The 19,985-nt window shown below is 39.8% G+C and overlaps 1 protein-coding gene across 2 annotated transcripts in view; it reads right to left on the bottom strand.

Annotated features, from left to right (window-relative positions):
• Nucleotides 1-961: 961 nt before the first annotated feature.
• Nucleotides 962-19,985, bottom strand: part of GFM2 (GTP dependent ribosome recycling factor mitochondrial 2) — a 79,501-nt gene continuing 60,477 nt past the window's right edge. The window contains exons 16-21 of one of the 2 annotated variants that reach the window (XM_085874618.1): nt 19,261-19,337; nt 18,018-18,156; nt 8,320-8,496; nt 4,950-5,065; nt 4,236-4,418; nt 962-2,165 (exon numbers count right to left, since the gene is read on the bottom strand). In XM_085874618.1, coding sequence (XP_085730744.1) covers nt 2,040-2,165; nt 4,236-4,418; nt 4,950-5,065; nt 8,320-8,496; nt 18,018-18,156; nt 19,261-19,337 — 818 coding nt within the window. In that variant the 3' untranslated portion in view covers nt 962-2,039. The other variant, XM_085874619.1, reaches the window with a different exon arrangement.

Consider the following 19,985-nt stretch of genomic DNA (forward strand, 5'->3'; position numbering starts at 1 on the left):
CAGAGCAATAGTTTGGATTGTGGTTAAAATCCGCAGTTTCTGAATGACTGATTTTCAGGACAAATTTGTATGATGCAATTTTATTCAGAATTCAAGTTCAGAAAGAGGTGTGGGGGGGGGGGGGCGGGGTGGTGGAAGCATCTACATATATATTTAATTTTTCAAATAAAATGATCTCTGGCCCTGTAAAAATCTACTCGACTCCAAGAGACTAAAAGGGAAAGCCCACCAAACATGGAGCTCCACAAGAATGAAACTCAAGCAGTGTGAGTTTTGAACCCAACGATGTCATTCATCCCCTGCAGACATCACTCTTGGCAGATGAGACAAGACAAATGCTCTCTAGTTACAATGTCATCTTCTTGCACATAGCCTCTTGCCAAATGCCTCTCCCTAAAGTCTACTTCCCTACCCAATCATCGTCAATACAAAACTCCAAGCATTCATGTCTCTTCCACCCTGCAAAGTAACTGCCTCACTGACTGACCCATGAATGGCTGAATGGCCCCGTCTCAGGCACTGAGACCCCTGATGCTTTGATCTCTTGCATGGCTCTTAATGGCACTGCACAGGCAGGCCACAAGGCCGAGACCCATAGATGGCCCACATGACCAGGAGGGCATGGTGATTCTGTCACCACAGAGGGCAAATTGAAAGCACCACACCCAAATGGCAATCTGACCAATTCATTTACTGACCCAATCGACTTTATCTTGACCTCCACAAAAGATTATCTTTTATACCAGAGTCTGTGCGATCAATATTTGCCTTCTCAGGATTGTTCCGACATGTGATTTCAAGGTCGTCATAGTTACATGCATGGTATATTTGTCTTTGATGAATTATGATTATGCTCAAGTTTAATGATTTCAAAAAGTCCAGGAAAGCTCATTGCATTACTTAAAAAGAAAAGATAACTTTTTAGATGCAAGGTGAAAAAGTAAAAACATGCAAACTGTAATTCCATCACAAATCATTCATCAGTTTATTACAATGAATACAAAACAGCACAGGTGTGTCAACTACTCATTCGGGGACATCTACACATCATATATGGAAGGTTGTTGGAAGGTGGAAAGGAGAGGCGTGGGGTGTGGGAGTACGTTGTGGCAGAAATGAGAAAAAAAAAAATTGAGAAAAAACAGAAGAGTTTAAGATAGAGATGAAAGAAGATATGAGAATTGGGAAGGAAGCTGAAGAAAAGCAAAATGAGGTTTGGAAGAGAAAATGAGTAAATGGAAGACAGTGGAAAGGAATATATAGGAGAAACAAAGTTGGAGGCTGACTGAGTCAGGGTGGTCAGAAGTTCCAAAAGTCCACCAATTTTGCAAACTGTATAGGTACGCAGCCCGTTCAAAAATCTATGAAAAGTAATAGAAAATACTGCAAGCAATGTCTTTAAAAAAAAGATGTTCTTATTGTCCTATCATCAAGCTTCAAGTTTAGTAAAGTGTCCTACCAAACAATTGTTCATCTTTTAAATTAGTTTACTCGCAGGCCATGAGGGCCACTTAAAGTGCAATGATTGCTGCGTTGCAAGAATGCACCGTGTATGTAAGGTTTCATGAGGCTGGTACGCTGCTGCCCTCTGGCTGAGCCCACTGCAACAAATTAATGTGAAACATCTGTCTCAAAGGACTTTATTCAAAGCAATAACTGCAGCCTATACACACACACACACAGAGTTGAGTGTCAAACAGAGATTTCTAAATTTTATCCAAAAATGGTGGGAGTTGAGGACAAGCAAAGTTTAATTTTCATTGCAAAAACAGGCAGCACCATCAATAGCCCCAGTCAAGGTCTGGTTTCACCAGTGCTCTGGACAATGTGCACACAAACTGGAAATGTGGCACAGTTGAGAACCAAAACATCTTTCCAATCAAAATTTTATCAAACATCTACAAACATCAAGAGTTTAATCCAGATGACCAGTCTTTTGAGACAGCATGGGACATGCATTAACCGACAAATGTTTACATAAGCATTAAAGGAAATCCAGTAAAACAGAGATACACAAACAAACAAACAAAAATGCAGACCTAACGACCTGTACGCTCTTGAATAAGTTTCTGTTGTTCCACAGGGCTCATAGATTTATAGCCTGATGGCTCCAGAGAGAAGGATGCTGTTCCTGAAGTCAGCGTCCGCAAAGTGGTGGAGTAACCCTGTAGATGGGAATAGAGAGCCACTACTGATCCAGACAATACCAATAACACTGTTACATGGAAGGGGGGAGGGATCCATAGCTAGACTGTGGTAAGTATTGTATGGTTCATGTGTTTTGAGTAGGTTCGATTGTCATGAAACAAGGATCTATCAGAGCAAGTCATTTGCAACACGTGATGCTGAGGAGGCAGTGCATGTGATTTATAGACAGCGTAGACATATTAGTTCATTATGTATATGTAAAAACCTCTTGTTGGTGGGGCTTGGTGAGGACTTCCCATCACAGAGGCACATAGACCAATTACGATTTCCCTAGCCAGTGTGTGCCAGCCAGGGCAGCACAGTGGGCTGTAGAGGCTAGAAGAAGAAGAAAAAAAAAATGTACATTTGTAACCTCCGCCACCAAAGGTGAAGGAGGTTGTTTTCACCCCATTCTGTCTGTCTGTCTGTCTGTCTGTCTGTTTGCCTGTTTGTCTGTGTACAGGATATCTCAAAAAATTGTAGTCGGATCCGGATGAAATTTTGTGGACACATTCAGTATGTGACAAGGCCAAACTGATTAGATTTTGGTGACGATCCGGATCCGGATCAGACTACGAGAATTTTTTTAAGTGATTCTTTACCATTGAGAGAAAAACGGGCCAAAAACGATACAGAGCACGATATCTCAAAAAGTTGTGGACGGATTCGGACTAAACTTGGTGGACACAATGGGTGAGTGACAAGGGAAAATTGATTCAATGTTGGTGAAGATCCAAATCCGAATCTGCCAACTAGAATTTTTCAAGTGATTCTTTACCATTGAAAGATCAGGCAAAAAACGATACATAACACGATATCTCAAAAAGTTGTAGACGGATTTGGATGAAACTTGATTGCCATGTTGGGTGTGGGACAAGGAAGAATTGATTCAATTTTGGTGAAGATACTAATCCGGATCCGGATCTGATAATTTTAAAAGTGATTCTTCACCATTGAGAGATAGGGCTCAAAAACAAGATATAGCATGATATTTCAAACATGTATTGGGCCCTTATATGTTCTCGTGGATCAGGCATTATGAGGCAGAGGTATGCGCTCTACCGAGTGCCCTTCTAATTTTTATTGAAGCCGAAGGTGGCACCCGAGGAGGAAGATTCCGCCCAGGAGGAAGGAGAGAACGCCATGCACGAGAGACGACTGGTGTGCACGGGGGTCGATGTGAGAGTCGAGACCAGATAGTCCACCAGGAGAGGCTCGTGTCTGAAAGTCCACAAGAGAGGTTCAGGAGATGAACAAAGAGGCTCATGTGGAAAGGAGGATGGAGACCTCACTTGGAGGAAAAGCCTCATGTGGGATCAACCAAAACTGGGATCACCTTGTGTTTTTGGAGGGCCAGGAGGGCTCTGTCTAAAAAGGACAAAGGGGACCATGTGACCAAGTTGAAGGCCTACTCATCGCTGGCCCTGCTCATGGCCATTTTACTTTGTCTGGGCAACATCGTTACTGGCTCCCATCGTCTCTCTCCTGGTCTCCAAAGCGGACACCATTGAGTCCTGCATCCACTCTGGGCATCATAGAGAAAAGGGAAGTCCCGCCTGCATTATTCTTTTGTTGTAAAAGTGTGATCTGTGGCACCTAGTGGGTTCAGATTTGAGCTTTTATTTCTCCTCATTGTGTATCCCATTCTACTCTTTGTGTCTTTCGACTCGCTTGGTTTGTTCCATTTACGATAGTGGCTTGTCGATCCTCTTCCTTGTGCTTTTCAACAGAAAAATAAATTATTTAAAACCAAAAGGTAAGAAAGCGCGTTTCAGTCATCTGCTTTGTGTGTGTGATTTGCCGTCATTTTGGCTCATTTGGGCGACCTTGGGGAAAGGTAAGTCGAGTAACTCTGAACGCAGTGCATTAGAAAAGACTGCTTTGACCGTCCCGCCTACGAAGAATTCCGTATTAACGCATATGCAGACGTGACAATACTCATTAATTTTCCAAGAGCTCAATGCTTTATCTTATGTACACAATGCACAGTGCAGGCAGACAAAATAATTTTACAAATCCTTCATCTCAAGCTCTCATAGGATAGTCACCATCATGTCCGCAAGTGGGACGCTCCCCACGATGACCTGGCGGTCTCTTCGGGCATGGATGCTGAAAACAGATCCACGGCGCTGGGCCAGGTCAGCAAGCACACAACTCAAGTGTTCTTCGGGTACCAATATTTCCAACATCATTAAAGGTTCAAGGATCTGCCCGCCCGCCTGCAGCAAGGCCTACAGAATACGGAGACACACACATTTACAGGCATGTAAAACATTCTCCCTCAGTGGGGAATACAGCCATATTGCCCTCAGAAGAATAAACTTATCGGTTTATTATTTTCTTACCCCACAACTAATTTACCCTTCCCCTCACACTTCTCTTCAACAGCAGACAAATCTGCACACATCTCCCTTCATTTTTTGAGGAATACTGAAGAAAATACAATCACAGCTTTTGTAAAAAAAAAATTTCCCTTCCAGTCTTAAGAATTGTTTTTTTTTTATTAGTCTTTGTGGATCAGGTGACCTGAAACTAAAATTTAACAGAAACTTCAGGTCCGATATGAAATCGAATGGACAATATTATCTCTAATCATCAACAAAGCTGAAATTTGTTTTTGCAGTTTCATCGAATCATGCTTTTACCTTTTTACCGATTGCCGGGTCGCACAATTTTGCATAAATTATGTTTCGTAGGAAAGTGCGGCTGTTTGCGAATCAAGTGGGTGGGTTTTTGTGCAGCCAAAGAGCTCAATACTTGACCTTATGGAGACACTGCACGGTGCAGGCAGACAAGATAGCAAGAGAGGTGCCCGGGTTCACCGTAACCGACTGCACGCACACACGCACGTCTTGAACAGGGTAGCCCAAAATGGGACCTGCAAACAGCATGCGAAGACAGGGAATGCTTGTGGGAAAGTCCATTGATGAACCTGATTACTCTCAATAATTCTTAATTCAAGGCGGAGGGGCACACCTAGTTCAATTTTAAAAAAGAAAATAAAATGTGTGTTTAATAAAAATTGCTTCAAACATGAACAAAGAAGCTGCAAGCTTGGCATTATTAACCTCCGCCATCGAAGATCGGAGGTTACTGTTTTCACCCCTTTCTGTTTGTTTGTTTGTGACCAGTATTACGGAAAAACTCCGACGGATTTCGACGAAACTTGGTTGGGGGATTAGGTATGGTCCAAGGATCATGCCATTAGATTTTGGACTCGGTGCAAAACCCAATATGGCCGCTATAGCGGCCATTTTGAAAAAATATTTGAATTTTTGTTTTGCATTTCTACATGTTTTAAGTGATTTCCAACCCCCCCCCCCACCCCAAAAAAAAATTGTAAGAGAAAAAATATTTTTTTGCAACTTTTTTTCAACAAAATTTCGATTTTTATTTTTTGCATTTCTACATGTTAGAAGTGATTTCCAACAAAAAACATGCCAAAATTATAATTGCGGCTGATTTTGGAACTTCAGGTGGATATACCCACGTAAAATCAATTTCTCTCTCAAGGAATCTAGTTATGACGAATGAATTGAGTATGTAAAAGTTAAAAGTAAAAGGAAAAGTTGCAAACTATAACTCTGTGAGTACTGTTGACGTCAAATTGAATTAATAGGATATCAGGTTCACTTGAGTGACCTAGCAGTATTGGCGGCAGAGGTTTTGCACTCTACCGAGTGCTCCCCCTCTAGTCTCGTGCTGTATTCATTCCCCGAGAGAATGACAGTTTTGAAAGACGAGGTGATCGATGTACCTGCCGTGATTTCGACGGAGTTTTACATGCAGGTTCACATTGTCGCCATTTATTTTGCCCTTCCAACGCTTATGTCATCACATACTTTTTTTCAAGCTCATTCTTTACTTTATTACAGTTCAAATTATATAAAAAAGCATACTCCCTCAGTCTGATAATAGTTAACAGAAATTAGAGATTAATCCCTAGTGCGACTAACTTTTATTATAACACGATGATCACACGATGAAAACACAGGCACCACATTTCAACCAGTCCAGGGATTGCAGGCAGTTTACCTCATCCTCAAAGGTCATTAATGAGCCAGATAGGCTTTTACTGAGAATCTGACAATGACATGGTGATTCCTCTGAGACTGGCTTTGATTGTAGATGTTTACAATCCAAATTATTAGTTCCCCATTAGATTTAGTCTGAAATTGGGGCTTATGGATTTGGTCGTAATTTTCGTGTCCGTGCATGCGTGCGTGCGTCCGCAACCCGATCCCGGACATGTATGGACTGATTTTACTCGTACTTGGCTAAAAGACAACACGTGATGGTATACATATGCAAGTCTTTTTTGTTTTCCAACATCAGATCCAAGATGGCAGACTGGCAGCCAATTTAGTTGGAAAAAAAAAGGAATGTTGAACACGTCCTCAACCATTTCTCGGACATGCATTTACCAATGTTGTTCAAACTTGACACACAGATAATTAATGATGGCTTACATATGTACTTCATTTTTTTCGACATCAGATACATGATATCCGACTGGCGGCCATTTTCGTTGTAAAAAAAAAAAAACCCCCAGTGTCATCCTCAAACATTTCTCGGACATGCATTTACCAATCTTGTTCAAACTTTGCACACAGATAATAAATGATGGTTTACATATGCACGTCATTTTTTTTCAAGATCAGATCCAAGATGGCCGACTGGCAGCCATTTTCGTTGTAAAAAACACCCACTGTGGAACACGTCCTCAACCATTTCTCGGACAGGCATTTACTGATGTTGTTCAAATTCAGCAGGTATATAATGAACGATGGCTTACACAAGCATGTCATTTTTTTCTTTCAAGATCAGATCCAAGATGGCCATTTTAATTGTAAAAAACCCGACGTTGAACACGTCCTCAACCATTCCTGAGACGTGCATTCACTCATGTTGTTCAAACTTGGCACGCAGATAAAGAATGATGGGTTACATGTGCACATCATTTGTTGTTCGAAATCCGATCCAAGATGGCTGACTGGTGGCCATTTTGTTACTTGAATGTGTCCCCAATCATTTGTCAGAGATGCCTGGTCCAATTTTGTTCAAACATTGCAAAATCACAGTACATGATGGCATACACATGCTCCTGACTTTATTTTGCGATCTGATCAAAGATGGCCGATTGGTAGACTGGCGGCCATTTTAGTTGTACATAAATATGGGCAAGCCCTTTAAGTCCGTACAGCAAAATTACTCAAAAAAACAAAAAAAAAATGGGGCTATGACATTGTATGTCTTTTTACTTGCTAATACTGTAGCCATCAGTCTGATTTGAAACCAAAACTTTTGGGATTCCATTTCAGTGTCCTCACGACTAGGCCACCACCACATAGCTCAGTAGAGACCTCAAATATTTGAAGTTCAGTCCCTAGATATTTGAAGAATTAGTGACCAACCGATGGAGTGGGTTCAGTCCCTGAAGTACTTTGGCGTCACCATCACACATGACTTGCCCAGGAAGATCACATTTACAAATGTGCATTAAAAGCTAAATGCAGACTCACAATTCTTTGCCAGGACAGGTTTTTCTATTATCACCTCTCCACCACTAACAGCTTACAAGGTAATTGAACATTTAAGTAAAATGAAGTCTTTCTCTTCCTGTGACAGGGCCTATGCATCCCCCTTTTTCAGTTGTACAATGGCAAGAGCTCTCATAATTATTGGCATTATTCATCAAAAGATAGATGGGCAGGGCCTACCATTCTATCACTGAAGACAGTTTTGTGTCATTTCAGTTTTTATCACCCCTCATCTGGTGCCACAGTCCCTGTACCTTTAGCCCTCCAGCACTTTTAGCTTCTCCAAATCATGTATTGATTAAACTTTCTGCCCATCTCTAACTCTTTGCAATCCTTTGAAGCCTGAAGAAGTATCTCACAAACATTCGAAATGGATGCTCATCAACCACACCCAACTGCAATCCTTTTTACTCTGGCTAATCCACTTAGTTTATACGTCCCACTGTCAGTACTTTCATCTTTGATATTTTAACTCTACAAATCCACGTACCAAAAAAAGTGAAGATTTTACATTGCAATCAGCATCTGAAGACTAATGAGAAATAAATATAATTGCACAAATATGATGTTTGTTGAGACGACACTATGTCACCTTGTGAAGCACCGCACTCTATGCCACTCCGCACCGACTCCATAACTTCTGGCCTCAGCACGTGACCCTCACTGGGAGCCCAGGTGATACAGATAGGACCAGCACCAGGCTGTGGTTGAACAGAAAGCTCCACAGAGGCGGAGTGCAGCATTTCAGCCTGGTGACGCTCCAGAGAACCTGTGTAACATTCATCGTGATGTTATGTGGGGTTATGTTGAAATAATCAAGATGCAACACAATGGATATACGGTTTTAAAATCATAGTGCTGTAAAATATAAGTAAAGAAAGAACATTAATTACAAAAATATTGTGATTTTCCTATTCTGGTCAACGTGCTGACAATAATGATGCAAGGGCTGTATCAGATACTTTTTTCAGAGAGGTTAGAGCACACAAGGAAGAACGAGACAGCAGAGGCCAAGAGGTCAACATACTGCCAATGAGTATAGGGGACCAGGTGAACAAGGGATGGAGATACAGGCAAAAACACAGAACCAGCACAAATGGGGCCATACCGACAAGCTTATGGATCACAGGATATAAGTATGGTATATAAAACCAATGTGAGCAGGCAGGAAAAGCTGACAAACAGACAAAATGTGGGAAGAAGTGAAGATCGACTGGAGAGAAGAGTCCATTGAAAATATATCACGAATAGGAATCGGGGACAGTACGAGACGACAATTTCTACCTCAGAGGAGTGGAAGAAATAACATGACTTGTAAAATTTGAAGGCAATTCTACAGACACATAGTGGGTCATTCTACCTCAGTTCACCCTAGGGTTGTAACCCAACCCCCTCAGATTTGGCTAATTTTTTTGCATGTGTGTTACATATGATAGTCTATGTTCACATACAAAATTTTAGCTAAATTGGACTCGGGGTTGACGAGATATGACCTTGAGAACTTTTGACCTTTTCGACTAATGTCGCGTTTCCACCGAAATTCAAATCCTCATATGGGCTGTTTCACAATGAGGGTACCAAGTTTGTCTCACAACCACTAAAAATTCAAACTCAATATTTTTATTTCTCCAAATCCAACATTGTTAATTACAATACTTAAATCCAATTTTTTGGAGCATTTGAATGAATATTTCTTATTAAAAAAATAATACCCCAAGGATGTTAGGAGAGTATTTTTTAAACTACAACAGTCATTAATACAATTAAACAAAAACCACAAAATAACAACACTATCAAACTGCAGTGGTTTCCATATGTTCCACAAGTATTATTCCATTACTGGAATTATGATTCAGTATACAAATGAAGTATATTTGTAGAAATATCAATAAAAGACAACGAAGTTTCAAATATCCAAAAAAAAAGATACGTTTTAATTACCACTGTCACTAATAGCACTGCATATGATGGAATTGAGCACAAAATTTTAAAACTACATGTACTTTTCTACATATTCTGAAAAAATTACTAATTTATCTCTGAAAATAAAAGTTTACTACCACAATGAAAAATATGAAGAAAATCACATATTTCTTCCGGAGAGGACATCATTTTTTGACATGAAGCAATACATTCTGTACAAGATATAACTGCAAAGTAATACATTTATCTTATAATGCCAATACAAAATACACCTAGTAAGTGAATCTAGACGGGATTTTGACACTTTTTAAAACCGGCTGTATCATTTTGCCCAACGGTTTCTTAAGATATGATAACTTTGAGATGTATTTGTATTCAGACATTTATTGAATAATATATTTGATTTAATTTAGTAATAGAATTTAAAGCTATATGCAAAATAGGACCTGTCCTGAAAAAAAAACAGCAGTTTATTCCATACACTAAAAGTTTCTCAGCATGTTAAATATCATTTGGAAATTCCCCAAAATGCTTCCGGAGAGGACATTTTTGACATGGACATTCAATCAGTGTTGTAACAAGATAAATTACATAAATGTAAATACCTTTTACTGATAATGGATATTCATGACCATGTCAACCTTACAAAACATCAAAATTTATAGCCAGCAAGTAGTTTCCTTATAACTCGTGGCAGTTTAGGTGTTTCCAGAGAGGACACATTTTTGACGGACACATGTAAGGCAATTAGTGCAGGCCATGCAAATAGAAGGTTATTGGTTACACTCAAACTTTGTAGCATAATATCAGTGCAGGTATATACGAACTTGGTAAAACACACAATAAACTTTTAAAAAGACCCTATATTTATATAAAAAAAATTCTTCTACAATATGCATTTCCGGAGAGGACATTTTTGACGGACGAACGGTGGGACATATTTATTGAGGGTGAAATAAATAATATGTTGTGGACAAAATACAGAAGAGGTATTAAATTGAGGCAACAACAAATAAAAGTCCCAATTTCTGCTTGTATTTGTTTATACACTGTGAATGCAGTGTACCTGGAGAAAATGAGACAGCTATTTATCAAATAAATGGCAATTTTTATTCCATTCTGCCAAAAATTGACATTTTTTGTCAAATAAAAAGTGGTCCAAGTTGTGCCATCACTAGTACCAACTACTGGCCCTAATGACAGAGATACTACAGCCTCTCATTTAGCTATTTAGCAGGCAAGGGTACTAAATACCAGAAATGATCATGACTGTGAAACAGCCCATATCTCAGCAATCCCTTGCCCTATCTCGATTATTTTGGTGTCGTTGGAAAGGTAATTGTCCATAGAATGCAAATCCAGCATCGGCTCACCGATCTAGTTAAGTTAGGGGTGGATGATTTTTTGACCTGACATTTGACCTTGAAGACCTTGTGACCTTGACCTGACCTTGCATGAAAATGAAAGTTCATACTGTCTACTATAACATATCAAAAAACTGGAGGGGTAGTATTTTTTGTTCTTGAGATATTTTCAGCCAAAGTTCAAAGGTCGTAAAAATGCAACCAAATCATAACGTACATAGACATGCCCAGGCTTGTCAGTTTACAGCCAATATTGTGCCCAGACTCATCCCAATCATAGTTGATGACAGATGTTGGTTCCACTACAAGTTGTAACATGCTCCTTTGGTGACTTGCAACTTAGACGGGGGGCATCTCTCAGAAAAAATTCTGATTTCCACTCCTATGCTAGTAGCACTAAATAATACATTTTTGAAAATTTTCTGATATCAACTCTCCAATCGTTGGTGTCGCCAAACCTACCATTAGGAGTTGATATCAGAAAATTTTCTGAGAGATGCCCCCTGAGCTAAACATGTTCAAACATGAATGGAATGGACTACTTGTCTTTTCAGGCCTGTTTTGCCGTGCTCCTGTCCGGACCTGCGTTGCTGAATCTGCCTGGACTTGAGAGAATTTTGGCTATTTAAGCACTCGAGTTTCATGGCTCGCATCATATCATTCATCGATAACTTTGAAAAATGAATAACTGTAGCTTTTCGTCACTTGATGAATGTCACCAAGGCTGTTCTGCCAAAACCGCTAACTTGCGGAGTATCAAGGTCAAGGAAGACGAGGAGACCATTGAAATCCTTCATCTCCGAACGAAAGTTGACAAACGAAGAATAAAAACAATTTGTTCATATCACGAAGGGAAACTGCTCACCAAATTTTTGGTTTTGAAGAAGAAGTGTTGTGATCCAATACAAATCCATCCCGACAAAGCCAGGACGAAGTCTTTAAAGACACTAAGCTTGTACCAGTATAAGCAGTTAATCAAGCCTCCAGAGACTGTAGTATCGGGAGAGGAATTTTGCCCCGAGTGCTTTTTTAGATTGAAGCAAAAAGTAGAAACCAGCGAAGAAGAAGAATCTGATAGCGACTCAACAAGCGATGAACCTGAATCTGAAACTTTTGAAGAACAGCCTGAAAGTTCGTTTACTTCACCCGAGAAAGATACTACTCTAATGGAAGTTAATTCTGCTCTGGCTAGCTTGGACGAGACGCCGGTTAAAGTACATCAACTGCCACCACATTCTAAACGATCAACAGGCAAGAAAAAATGAGCGTCAGCATCAGGATCACTGAAGAAGAAACTTGAGTTAACATACGATGTCTCGTGAACAAGTTCCGATTCAGAAGAAAGCAGTTCCAAGGATTTGCATTTATTTCAGAAAATGATGGGGCAGTTGAAAATGAAATATCAGCGGTCCAAATCTCATCAACAACGCATTCAGATTTTAACCATTTCACCGTTTAGTATACAGAGGACGATGGAAGAATTTGGCGCCACCAATTATATGGTTAAAAAAGCCGACAAGTGAAGAAATATAAAGGCGTTTTAGGACTATGTGATCAAAATAAGGGAAAGCCATTAGCTGATGACATTAAGCGCGATGTGACCGAATTTTACGAAAATGATGATTATAGTCGCATCATGCCGGGAAAGAAAGATTTTGTGAGTGTAAAAACTAAGGATGGTGATAGAGAAAAACACCAAAAGTGCCTTATTTTGTCTAATCTCTGAGAGTTACATAATGCTTGGAAAGAAACCTACCCTGACAAAAAAAAAATAAAAAAAAAAATCGGATTTTCTGCTTTCGCGTCTCTTCGACTGAGATGGTGTGTTTTAGCGGGGGCATCTGGAACGCATTCAGTCTGTGTTTGCAAATACCACCAAAATCCTAAGCTTATGGAAGCTGCACGTTTGAAATCTTCTCTTAATGAACTTATGGCAAAAACCGTCTGCTCCACTGAGGTGGAAAAATGTATGATGGGCCAGTGTAAGGACTGTCCCGGGAAAAGTGGACTCGTAAATTATTTGAATGAATGAGATGATTTGAAGGAACTGGATGAAATTAAGTATCAACAGTGGATTAGCACTGACCGCACATCTCTTGTAACTATCACTGAATCAAAAGAGGATTTTATCGAGAATTTTTCCACCCAAATCTTGAAATTGACACGGCATAGTTTTACCGCGAAGTCACAAAGTGCTTACATGAATGAACTGAAATCTACCATGAAACCTCTCAAGGATATTATTCTGCAAGGTGACCACAGAAAACTTCTCTTACGTGGTACAGGATGAAATTCAAAGTTTTCATTGGGAGAATAAGCAAGCAACCATCCACCCTTTTGTAGCGTATCGTCATCGGGAGGACGGAACATTAGAACACAAAAACATTTGCGTTTTCAGTGATTGTAGAGAACATTCTGCTACTTCCGTTCACGCGTTCCTTCAATCTGTTATTCCATACTTAAAAACTGTTTTTCCAGAGATGAAGAAAATCCACTACTTCACTGATGGATGCACAGGACAATATAAAAATAAGTATAATTTTTTGAACCTGTGCTTTCATTTGGAGGACTTTGGAATCAATGCGGAGTGGAACTTTTTTGCCACTTCAAATGGCAAAAGTGCATGTGACGGGTTAGGCAGAACTGTAAAGAGGTTATTAACAAAAGCCAGTCTCCAACGCCCGTACGCAGATGCGATCCTAACTTCCGATGCTATCATGAAATTTTGCACGGAAAATATTCCAGGAATTCACTTCATCAATGTACAGCCTGGTATTGTTGAGGATTACGAACTGAAATTGAAAGAAAGACTGGAAAATGCGGACAATCGCCGGTACTCAAAAATTTCATCGATTTGTTCCATTAACAAAATTGAGTATAAAAGCATTCAAACTGAGCAAACAAGAAGAAGAACCCAAAACTGCACGTGCGGCTAGAGTCGATGGCGAAACTGATGAGGTAGATGATTAATCAGGACTAGAGTTTGAAATCAGTAAGCAAAACTATGTTTGTACTATCTATGATGAAAATCCATGAATTGGACTTGTAGAGGATATTTCTGATGAGTATGGTGACTATTACATCAATTTCATGCATCCCCACGGTCCTACTAAATATCTCAATTTGCCACTGGATGTGGACAGATGTTGGATTGAAGATTCAGACATTCTGTGTGTGACCGATCCACCATTAGTTGTTGGTTCTGGAATAAGAATTCGTTATAAAATTAGTGACCAAGATAATGCTAAAATAACCAGTTTATGTAGAAAGTGGCAAACCCGTTAAGATTTAGCTATGATATATTGTGACTTGAACATGGTTTCCTTCCCCAAGAGTAAACGATTATTTAGCAAACTTTTTAGCAAAACAAAAATTAAGAATTGAGACTAAACTTATCTATCTTGGATAAAATTGTATTCTTGAATTTTTTTGTATGATTCTGTGTTATATTCATATTTTAATTTGCTTGTTGTAGATAGTGATAATATTTTGTCTTGACAAAATGAACTACTGAATCAAAAAATGTATGATTTTTTTTCATTTATTTCAGTAGCAATTAGTCTTGAGGTTATGGTGTCATGTTTTGGTTGCGATGCCTTGAACTTTGGCAAGGCAGATTCATCGATGCAGGTCCGGACTTTTTTTGTTGTTTTCTCGGTATTTCAAAAAAGTTGGATTTTACGTACGAATTCGTCTTTTTTGCAGACGAATTCCTACGTTTTAAGGTTTTTGTTCTCTAGAAAAAAAAATCCCTGATGGAATTTATTGAACTTGTATTTAAAATCTTCTGAACGATGTATTCTAGTATGACAAAAAACTCGATGCAGTTTTACCTTGTTTTCCATCGGCAGCACTGCGAAACAGGCCTGGACAAGTCCATTCATGTTTGAACGTAATCTAGCTAATATTGACTGTAAACTGACAAGCCTGGGCATGTCTAACAAATCATGATTTGGTTGCATTTTTACGACCTTTGAACTTTGGCCGAAAATATCTCGAGAACAAAAAAATACTACCCCTCCAGTTTTTTGATATGTTATAGTAGACAGTATGAACTTTCATTTTCATGCAAGGCCAGGTCAAGGTCACGAGGTCATCAAGGTCAAGGTCAAATGTCAGGTCAAAAAATCATCCACCCCTAACTTAACTAGATCGACGAACCGATACTAGATTTGCATTATATGGACAATTACCTTTCCAACGACACCAAAATAATTGAGATAGGGCAAGGGGTTGCTGAAATATGAGGATTTGAATGTTGGTGGAAATGCGACATTTGTCGAAAAGGTCAAAAGTTCTCAAGGTCATATCTCGTCAACCCCTAGTCCGATTTAGCTAAAATTTTGTATGTGAACACAGACTATCATATGTAACATACATGCAAAAAATTAGCCAAATCTGAGGGGGTCGGGTTACAAATTATTTTTTTTTCTGGGTGATTTGAGGTGGAATGACTCTCGTGTGTGTGTGTCTATGTGTGTGTGTGTGTGTGTGTGTGTGTGTGTGTGTGTGTGTGTGTGTGTGTGTGTTTGTGTGTGTGTGTGTGTGTGTATATACATATACATATAAATATACACACATATATAATTCTATTTTACTTTGCCTAGATGCAAGCTCTGTTCTGCTGTCATGCTGGCCCTATAAAAAATACTATTTTGTGACTGCAGAGACAGCTGCTTAATGTTCTGTCTGAAAGAGTATGCTCTGCAATGCATCACCATTACTGGCATTGCACCAGGATGGTGATTGCAGTCAGATTTGACTTGATTGGAGATTATACCCAAGAGGGGACAACTATGTCGGTGCACCACACTTCCACTGTACAACATGCACCGTTTCATCTACATATTAAAGTGGCTGGATTTCTCTGTCCATCTATCTGTCCCTCTGTTTGTCTTTCTGTCACACTTTTTCACTGGGACATCATTACAGTATTACTTCTCGCGCAAGGCTAGGCCTCCACGGACGTGCACGTCATCCTGGCATTCAGCACTCAACCCGTCCTGTCACTTCGCTGATGGCAGTTGAACAACATAACCCATATATATGACTGTCCGACATCTGTAGGCAATGGGCTGATTGTCAGAAGTTCGGCATCAGGATGACGGATTTCGTCAGATGGTGTTGTATAAGATGGCATTACATTGTGACGTCATTGTGTCTAGCACGAGGCTTGGCCTTTACAGTGGTGAATTATCCATGATTCAATGACAAATGCATTTTTCAACTTCAAAAAACAGACATAATGTCTGTTCCCTGGAAACATAAAACAAACTCATAATATTGATTTTTGGCAAACAAGTGTGCGCATTACTAAAATGAATGCCGAGTTGTCAGCAGTAAGCAAAATGTTTCTGGAGTAAAAAAAATTGCAAATAATGACTGCCAATAAACAGGTAGTGGACAAAAAAGAATGGAAACACCTGGGTTATTGAGGGGCACCAAGCAACAGCTTATTACAGGTGTGGCCCATGTGTTAATGAAGCAAATAATATCCCAGCATGCTGAGGGTCATGCATAAAAATAGAATCATTTGGTCCTGCAGCTTATCTGGGCCCTGGCCTAATTTTGTAACCAAATTTTGTGGCATTCTGACTGGTGGGTCTGGAGAGGAAGGTTTTTGAAGGAATCTACGCAATTTTCCCAAATATTTACGGAGTCCGCCATTTTGACACACTTCGAGTCCCGTGATCAGCGTGGCCTCTGCAAATTTAACATCAGGAACCTATCCTGATGTTGTAACCCAAATTTGGTAGCATTCTGACTGGTGGGTCATATCAGGAGAAGAAGATTTTTGAAGAAATTTACTAAGTTGGCCATTTTGACCTACTTAAAGTCATTATCTACTTTGGTACGTCACTGGTGCTGAAGGTTGTGGTCAAGTTTCATCAAAATAGTGTGTGTAATTTTGGAGTAGAAAGCACATAACTATTTTGTGGGGTCCAACCCCCCCTCCCCCATAGACCCCTTAATGAGTGCAGATTTTGATGCAGTCATTATAATTTGGTACATTACAGGTGATGAAGGTTGTGGTCAAGTTTCACCAAAATCCTGTGTGTAGTTTTGGAGAAGAGAGCAAATACCTATTTTGGAAGAAGTAAAAAAAAAAAACAACAACCCATAGACCCCCATAATGAGCACAGATTTTGATGCGGTCAATACACCTTCGTTCGGCACCAGATATGAAGCTTGTGGGCAAGTTTCATCAAAATCGTGTGTTTGGTTCAAGCGATAATGACTGAAGTGTTTACGAACTGACTGGCTCACTCACCTACAGACACTGCTCAATCACATAAACTCACCTGACTAAAGTCCAGGTGAGCTAAAAAAAACAAACAAGGAACTTCAATTTTAATCAGCAGGTTGTAAATTAAAATGATCATATGAGACCACCCACAAACAACGAACTCTACTCAAAAATATTTACAATTATGGTATCTGAGGAAGAAAGGCAAAAAAAAAGCAGAAATCTGCTTAATGACTAAAGTCTGGTACATCTTGAAAACCTCTTAATGCCGATAATGGGTGCCCTTTTTTCTGCAGAGTTTCTCATTCATCATTGTATTGCTGGAGTTATATGAAAGTTGTCACTACAGAAGAATGGTAGAAGGCTACAGAAGCTACACTGAAGAATGTAGTTACAGAAGCTACAGAAGAATGGTAGAAGGCACACAGTCATTCAGAACAATCTCTTGCAACAAGAGAAGGGAATTAGTCAACCACAATGAATGTACACACATCGCATGTAAACCAGATCAGGAAGGGCGAGCAGGTTGTTTCCAGCGGGAAAGTCATGAATGAGCCAGCTGGGTTTTTTTACCGACAATACAGTAGTAGCGCGGCAGTTTTTCCGAAACTAACTGGGCTCGGTGAAGCTTGGAATCCAAATCCCTGACACGACTGCCTTGAGCTGGATTTGAATCCACAACCACTGTGATGCCAGTCGAATGTGCTCAGTAACAAGCTAGCATTATACCTAAAGTACAAACAGTATGTTGCTCACCAGTGACACATGCAGGTCTTGTGGTAGTTTCCTTATAGGCCACCTGAAGTGGGCCAAGGTACGCCTCGATACCATATTCTCGGTGAATGCGATCTTGGATGATCTCGATATGTAGCTCTCCCATCCCAGAAAGAACAGTCTGTGAACATCAAGCGGTATCGGTGCGGGTGGAGACGAGCATTGCCTGTAATACTTTGGTTCACAAAGTTTTGTTTCGTTGATCGAATCGGAGTATTGCAAACCTGTCACGTAACCGTCATTGTCAATTTCAAAGAAGCATTGGCAATGCCTTCAACAAGAATGTGAAAGCATTTCAATAAAGATGGATGGACGGAATCAACGGAAAGTTGATCGAGGTATGCTAACCACCTTGGGAAGCAAAGTGAAGCATACCTCGATGAACATTCTGTTGATTCCATCCATTGTTGTACCTGCCCGCCAATGCAGATCGACACTAGCCTGCATAAGCAAGAGGAGTATTACATTTCACATTTGCAAAAAAAAAGTCATATTAAAATGCTGTAACTTTGTGTAAAGCTGTTTCCATCCTTCCCTGACAGATGCCTCGCTCCCCCCACCCACATACATGTACACATGCACACACTTTAAAATGCAAACCATTATACATAATCATGATGTTCATGGAAGGAATGATGCGAGGCATTCGTTCTCACATTGTCAAAGTTTAATGTTTGTGTCTGCAATCTGACTCTGCAAGATGATAAAAATAAAAATAAAAATAGTGTGGAGAAAATGTTCTGCTTTAAATGGAGAGGGGGAAAAAAAAGTTATATTGTGTTAGGAAGTGTGAGCTGTACGTGACAAGCAAAACAATACGGACTGAACGATGCTAAACAAATCAGCATGAAAAACAAGAGATGTTTACAGATGTGTGCACTCAAACATTACTTTCAGCTCAAACACCTGTCTGGACTCAAAAGGTCAAATTAATGAGGAAGAAAAATGAAACCGCAGATGGACGGGTGTGGAAGCAGGCCAGACAAATCATTCCAAAAAATGTTTTGTCGAGCCTGCACCCACCCACACCCATAAAAAAAAAAAAAAAATCCTAAAAGCTGCCACCAACAAAAGCAAAATCTTATCAAAAATGTAGAGGCTATATGACGAAGCTTTAGGCCATGTTGGAAGGTGAAGCAACACCGAGTTGTAGTCCACTAATGTGGCAACATTGAAAACACTCAACCAAGCATAATCATTCGCAATGCCCAAACATACAACTTACTTGTCCTGACTCGGGGTCCAAATGAACTTTAAGACTTGGGTCCTCCCTCTGCAGGCAAGCCAATGCGTGATCCAAATCTGGTGTGGTATCAGAAGGGAGCAACACCAACTTAAAAAAAAAATACAAGTGTGAGGCACAATATATTTCATCATGTTTGACCACCTAGAATTCGAGTGCAAGGATTCCATCGATGAAATCCAGAATCTGCACATCACGATTTTTCATTACTGATGTACACCAATGATAACACTTTATAGGTCAACAGTGCTATCACAAGAGCAAAGGATCAGAAAAGCCTTCATCAAGTGTCAGCATGCATGTTGTTATTGTTATTTCATGTGCAGCCAGTGGCTTCTGGTTGCATCATTTCTGGAAGCGTGGCTGTGTTGCTGATGCAGTGCCCGTTACCAGCAAGCTGGTACTCATTTTGCCGACCTCGGAGGCTGTGTCAACCCACCTGGTGCTATTTCAATGGCATACCAGGGGCTCAAACTCAAGACCCTAAGATCTCAAGACAGCAACCTTAACTGTTAAGCCAACACCAGGCTTCTGCATGCATGATTTGATGTGAAAATTATGCTGCTTTTCATAAAATCAACATAGAGAAGTCCCAAAAGTATTTATGCGATGAATAGCAAGTTTGTTTGTGATAAAGTTTGCATTTCATGATCATGCAAAATTGCTTCCATGTTAGGTAATCATCTTATCTATACTATAAAAGGAAC

Source organism: Eptatretus burgeri, chromosome 3, assembly GCF_056783735.1.
Source record: "Eptatretus burgeri isolate ZD-2024b chromosome 3, Ebu_testis_v1, whole genome shotgun sequence".
In the NCBI taxonomy this organism is placed as follows: Eukaryota; Metazoa; Chordata; class Myxini; order Myxiniformes; family Myxinidae; genus Eptatretus; species Eptatretus burgeri.